The 7,500-nt window shown below is 34.8% G+C and overlaps 1 protein-coding gene across 1 annotated transcript in view; it reads right to left on the minus strand.

The window, feature by feature from the left end:
• The window catches only part of LOC122246889 (uncharacterized), a 78,804-nt gene that overhangs the window by 34,560 nt on the left and 36,744 nt on the right, over positions 1 to 7,500 (minus strand). The window contains 1 exon segment of the mRNA XM_086534605.1: positions 5,543 to 5,616. Coding sequence (XP_086390731.1) covers positions 5,543 to 5,616 — 74 coding nt within the window.

Raw genomic sequence — 7,500 nt, forward strand, 5'->3', positions numbered from 1 at the left:
AATGATGATGGTGGTGATGATGATGATGATGATGATGGTGATGATGATGATGATAATGATGATGGTGATGATAATGATGATGGTGATGATGATGATGATGGTAATGATAATTATGATGATGATGATGATAATGATAATGGTAATGGTCATGGTGTTGATGAGGATGGTGGTGATGATGATAATGATAATGATGGTGGTGGTGATGATGATGATAATGATGATGATGGTGATGATGATAATGATAATGGTAATGATGATGATAATGGTAATGATAATTATGATGATGATGATGATGATAATGGTAATGGTCATGGTGTTGATGATGATGGTGGTGATGATGATGATGATGATGATAATGATGATGATAATGATAATGGTAATGATGATGGTGATGATGATGATAATGATAATGGTAATGATGATGATGATGATAATGATGAGGGTGATGATGATGATGATGACGACGATGATGATGATGATAATGATGATAATGATAATGGTAATGATAATTATGATGATGATAATGATGATGATAATGGTAATGATGATGATGATAATGATACTCATAATGGTAATGGCAATGGTCATTGTGATGATGGTGGTGATTGTGCTGCTGATGATGATGGTAATGATGATTGTGGTGGCGATGGTGGTGATTGTGGTGGTGATAACTGTGATGGGGATGATGATTATGGTGATGGTGATTGTGGTGGTGATGATGATTATGGTGATGGTGATTGTGGTGGTGATGACGATGATTAAGGTGATGATGATAATGATGGTGATTGTGATGATGATGATGATGGTGATGATGATTTCTCTCTGTTCCTCCTCCTTCTCTATATATCTCTTTCTCTCCGTGATGTAAGTAAATATTGGTGTATTCTTAAGTATCCATATCTACATTTGCGGAGGAAATGTGGTGATAATTCCAGTCTTGTTGTGAAGCACTTACTGCCAATTTTCGACTTACACTTACTTACATCCAGAAGTGTAGACACGCATAAATACATACATAAATGCATACACATACATATACACACAGACACACACCTACAAACACACACACACAGACAGACAGACAAACACACACACGCACACACATACACACACCCACACACACACACACACCTACACACACAAGCACACGCACACACACACACACACCTACACACAAACACAGACAACTACACACACAGACAAACCCACACACAAGCACACAAACGCACACGCGCACACACACACACACACACACACGGGACTGCAGGTGCATAACGTGCCGGAGGAGACGTATTCTTCTAGCTGCCTAATGATCACAAGTCACCAAAGGTCATGCTAAACTGCTATAACACACGACTTTCGCCCTTGTCGCAGAGGACTTTGGAGGCGAGATGGGTGACCGTGACTCGTTTCAATTTGTTAACTCGCCTCCTAGTCTGGCCTGGTCGGGGGTGGGGGGTTGGGAGGGGGTGTGTGTGGGTTGTCAGAGCACCAAATGGAGGGTTGGGGGTGGGGGAGGGGGACTGGGCAGGGGGAAGGGGGTGGAGAGGAAGATGTGGATTGTCAGAGCACACGGTGGAAGGTTTTTTTGGGGGGAGGGGCTTATCCTGGCCGTGAGAGAGGGTGGTGGGCGGGCTTATCCTGGCCGTGGGAGAGGGGGGGGGACTTATCCTGGCCGTGGGAGAGGGGGGTGGGGAGGCAGGGGGTTGTCAAAGTACAAGAAAGGAAGAGAACTTGGTCTAGCCGGGGAAGGGGAGGGGGAGGGCTAGGGGAGGATATAAGAATTGTCAGAGCACAGGGGGGGAGGACTAAGCCTATCCAGTGGATGGGAGGGGTGGGGGGAACTTAGCCTATCCAGGGAATGAGAGGGAGGAGGGGGGTTTTAGGTGGACAGAACACCGCACGGGGTGGGGAAGCGGGGGGGGGGGGGGTACTATCGGGCTTTCTTACGTGTGTCATTTGAACCCCAAACAAAGGACACAGAAAACCTAGTGACCGCCCATAGCTCTGAGGTTCAAGTCTATATATCAAGATGTAACATCAACAATGCTAAAAAGGGCTCCGAATGAGAATATCAATTGCTCTTGATTTTGTAAAACGAACTTACGTAAGAAGACGCAAGTTAAATTTAAATATTTATATCCCTAAATATAATAAAAAAAAATTGTAAAAAGGGCTTGGAACTTAGTTGATAGTCCTATTTTTTTCTAGATTAGTCTGAATTCAATCTACTATGACTTTACTTAGTTATATTTTGCATATAAATGGTTCCACAAGTGCTTATATTTCCGGGCAAGATAGATTTTATTTCTATTACTATCTTTACTAACGTTATTTTGGTGATAATACCAATTATACTAATAATAAGGTCAGTAACGATAATAACATTTATGATGAAAAAAAATTGGATAGCCAGGTGAGGTCAGGTAGGCCTATTTATTGACTCTTCGTTGAACTAAAATCCGATGAACGAATAGTTTGTTGCAAAAGTGTATTTACTGCAATGGAAACAAACACTGCCGGGCTCTCACCTCACGTTCTGTAAAACAAGATCACAGGTACACACAAACACACACACACACACAAACAAACACACACAGACACACACTCGCGCGCGTGTTTACGTTTGTGTGTGCTGAGAGGGGGGGGGGGGGAGAAGGGGACCGGGGGAGGGAGCCGCGTATATAAAAAAAAAATAAAAGAAAATAAAAAAAAGCAGAAGAAAAGTATCAATTACGCCACCGGGCTTCTAAAACAACAACAACAATAATAATAATAATAATAATAATAAATATATACATATAATTCTCCTACAAACGACCTCCAAAACACACAACCCAAACCAGTAAATATTTGCCGCGATTTTGTACAATGAAACCTCTGCGGCTTCTCCTCCACCAACACTAAAATAACGATATGGAAACCCTGTTTTATGAAAGTCTAAATCCTGTCAAAAATTAAACTTCATGGAGCCACAAGAACCACAAGAATACACAAAGTATCGTCTATTTTGCGATAGATTGAAAAAAACAGCAGTAACTAGAATGTGTATGGACTGCACTATAATAATAATGGTAATTGTAATAATGAAATAATGATGGTAATATTACTACTTCTATTATCATTATCATTAATATTATCATAATCATTATCAATATCATTATTCTCACTATCAACAATACCATCTACAGCAATATTGATGATTATAATGAGAGTGATAATAATGATGATAATGATACTTCTAATACTACTATTTCAACTGAAGAAGATGATAGTTATGATGGTAATGAAACATTACAATTATCATGTTAATATTTACAATAATAGTGATAATAGTAACAATAATAATATTACAAAAATGATAATGATAATAACGATAGCAATAATGATAATGCTGCTACAAATGATAATGACAATAACAATAACAATGATAATGACAACAAAAATGCTGATAATAATAGTAATTCAAATAAAATGATTAAAGTGATGATAATAACAATAATAATTATAATAACAATAACAATAATAATGAAAATAAAGAAAAAAAATAAAGAAAAAAATAAAGAAATGATGATGATGACAGTGGTGGTGGTGGTGATGATGATGATGATGATGATGATGATGATGATGATGATGATAATGATGATGATAATAATAATGATAATAATAATAATAATGAAAAAAGGATGATAATAATAACAAAGATAAAAATAATTACAACAGGAATAATAATATTCATAATAATGATAACAACTGTAATAAAGATAATAGTAATGATAATTATAATGATAATAATGATAATGATAATAGTAATACTAATAATGACAAAAATGATAATAATAATCATCATCATAACAATAACAATAATAGATGTAATGTTATAAAAAATAATTAATGATAATAATAACAATAGCAATGATAATAATGATAAAAATAACAATAATAATAACAATAAAAACAAAAATGATCATAAATAAATCAATATACAAATAATCCCATCATATACAGATATTGCATTTGATATTACTGTAACAAATAGATAAACGCATAATATATTTGCTGAGCAATTAGGACACGTAAATGACAAAGAATAACAAAGTTATACCAGTCCCTTTGCTAACCATATCCAACCGAACTAGTATAGCACTTTCTAGTTCTAACCAAAGTGACATTTAGCTCCATGTAGCTACACTAGATTAGGGGTTTTGGATTAGTTCCATTTACTGGTTTAGTTGCCTTGAATTACCTAGATCTAATCACACTAGTTTGGGACTTCGGGTAGCATCATACTTCTAGATTATTGGCTTTGAGATGAGCCTTATACACTTTGTTTTTTATAGGACTCTTCATGGCTGGCCTGGATGTATATATGGATATATACGTGTATGTATATATATATACATATATATATATATATATATATATATATATATATATATATATATATATATATATATATGTGTGTGTGTGTGTGTGTGTGTGTGTGTGTGTGTGTGTGTGCGTGTGTGTATATATGTATATGTATATATATATATATATATATATATATATATATATATATATATATATATATATATGTGTGTGTGTGTGTGTGTGTGTGTGTGTGTGTGTGTGTGTGTGTGTGTGTGTGTGTGTGGTGTGTGTGTGTGTGTGTGTGTGTGTGTGGTGTGTGTGTGTGTGTGTGTGTGTGTGTGTGTGTGTGTGTGTGTGTGTGTGTGTGCGCGCGTGTGTTATCTATTCTTTTTTATATATATACATACATACATACATATATATATATATATATATATATATATATATATATATACATATACATAATACCTCGAGTACCATGTTATATATATTTTCAGATCTCTCACGCACAAACTCTAATTTCTAAACACTGGTGAATGGGAATATTTATCATGGCAAAGCCTATAACTCGAAAGGACAACAAATACATACATTAAAACAGATCATAGGATTGAAGAGACGAATAAACAAAGGAAAAAAAAAAAAACAAAAAAAAAAAACTCTCCTATGAATCATTAGAAGTTTTTTTTCTTATCTATCCATTTATGTTCCTACGAGATGGGAACGTAAGGATAAGTGGAGAGAAAAAAGAAGAAGGAAATGTAGAGAGAATAAGGGAAAAACAGGAAGGATGAAGGAGTTGGATATAAGCAGGACAGGAAAGTCGAAGGAAAGGAGCAGGTCAGGTAGGACGAAGGAATTAGATAAGTACAGGGCACGAAGGGAAAAGGAAATAAATAGGAGAAGGAGAGGAAAGACAGATAGGAAGGAGGAAGAAGGAAGAACCAAGGACATAAATAGGAACAGGACAGGTGGAACGAAGGAGTTAGAGAAAAAACAAAGGAAAAACAGAAAACGTAAGACACAAGAAAACAAACAAAAGAAAAACAGAAAACGGAAGAAGACGAAGAAACAAAAACAAAAAACAAGAAACACCAAAAGAAGAAAACAGATACCATAGCCAAAAAGGAAGATAAAACAATAGAAGAAGGAGACCAACCTAAAATGACGAAATTAGACAATCACTTACGGGCCTGGACGAGTTGGGTTGAGAACTGCAGCGCTAGGGCAAAGGCCACCCCCCAGCCGTGCCCTCCTCGCCGCCTGGAGGGAAACGAGGGTAAATTCATTACTAAGGATAATAGTGATGATAATTATGGTAGTGATGAGTATGATGATGATGATAAGAAAGATAGTGATGAAGATGATATGAATGGTGATAATTATAATAGTGATGATGATAATGATAAGAAAGATAGGGATGGTGAAGATGATAATAATTATGATGGCAATAATGGTGATGATGATATTAGTAACTAATGATAAAAATGATGATAATAATAATGATAATAAGTATCAATAATGGTAATAATAACAATGATGATTGGTGATGATGATAATGATAATGATAATAATAATGATAACAATAACAATTATAATCATGATAACAGTGACAATAATGAAGAAAAAATCACACATTTACAAAGTGGCAACGATTTACATAAATTTAACATTTACATAAATCTAACCTAACCTGTATCTGAATTCCGTAAAAATCCATTAATTTCTGTAACGTAGACGAGATCTTAGAAATGAACATATGTTGGGAAGTTTTGGCAGTCTGTTTTCCATAGTGGTAGTAGCTGTAGTTGTTGTAATTGTAGTAGTTGTAATAGTTGTGATTGTAGTAGTTGTGATTGTAGTGTAGTAGAAATAGTGATTGTGGTAGTAGTTGTAGTTGTGATTGTAGTAGTAGAAATAGTGATTGTGGTAGTAGTAGTTGTGATTGTAGTAGTAGTAGAAATAGTGATTGTGGTAGTAGTAGCTGTTGTGATTGTAGAAGTTGTAGTTGTGATTGTAGTAGTAGTAGTAGTTGTGACTGTAGTAGCTGAAGTTGTGTTTGTAGTAGCTGTAGTTGTGATTGTAGAAGAAATAGTGATTGTGGTAGTACTTGTAGTTGTGATTGTAGTAGTAGTTGTGATTGTGGTAGTAATAGTTTTAATTGTAGTAGTTGTAGAAATAGTGATTGTGGTAGTAGTTGTAGTATCAACAGTAGTGGTAACAACAACAACAATACTAATAGTAACGATAAGAATGACAATAACAATGATAATAATTGTAATATCTTGGTACAATCGAGGTATCCCCGCCTGTCTCTCTGTTTGAAAATCGTCTTTGGAAAAAGTGACGAGTACCTGTTCGATTCTGAACTCTTTCTCTCTCTCTCTCTTTCTCTCTATGTCTGTCTGTCTGTCTCTGTCTCTCTCTCTTTCTCTCTCTCTCTCTCTCTCTCTCTCTCTCTCTCTCTCTCTCTCTCTCTCTCTCTCTCTCTCTCTCTCTCTCTCTCTCTCTCTCTCTCTCCCTCTCCCCCTCCCCCCCCCCCCCCCCTCTCTCTCTCTCTCTCTCTCTCTCTCTCTCTCTCTCTCTCTCTCTCTCTCTCTCTCTCTCTCTCTCTCTCTCTCTCTCTCTCTCTCTCTCTCTCTCTCTCTCTCTCTCTCTCTCTCTCTCTCTCTCTCTCCCGCTGACATCATTCACTCAAGCCGTCTCCGCCCACGGGCAAAACACAGGCAGACAGCCTGCCAGTGATGTCATTTTCACAATAAATAACAGGGAAGATGAGCGTATATTTTTTTTTCTCTCTCTCTCTCTAAAAAAAAAATATATATATATATATGTATATATATATATATATATATATATATATATATATATATATATATATATATATATATGTACTTATATATGTCTATATATACATATATATGTCTATATATATATATATATATATATATATACATATATATATATATATATATATATATATATATATACACGTATATATATATATATATATATATATATATATATATATATATATATATATATATGTACTTATATATGTCTATATATACATATATATATGTATATATATATATATATATATATATATATATATATATATATATATATATATATATATATATATAT

The sequence above is a fragment of the Penaeus japonicus genome, unplaced genomic scaffold (assembly GCF_977035675.1).
Source record: "Penaeus japonicus unplaced genomic scaffold, GWHDUDI00000001_assembly GWHDUDI00000041, whole genome shotgun sequence".
In the NCBI taxonomy this organism is placed as follows: Eukaryota; Metazoa; Arthropoda; class Malacostraca; order Decapoda; family Penaeidae; genus Penaeus; species Penaeus japonicus.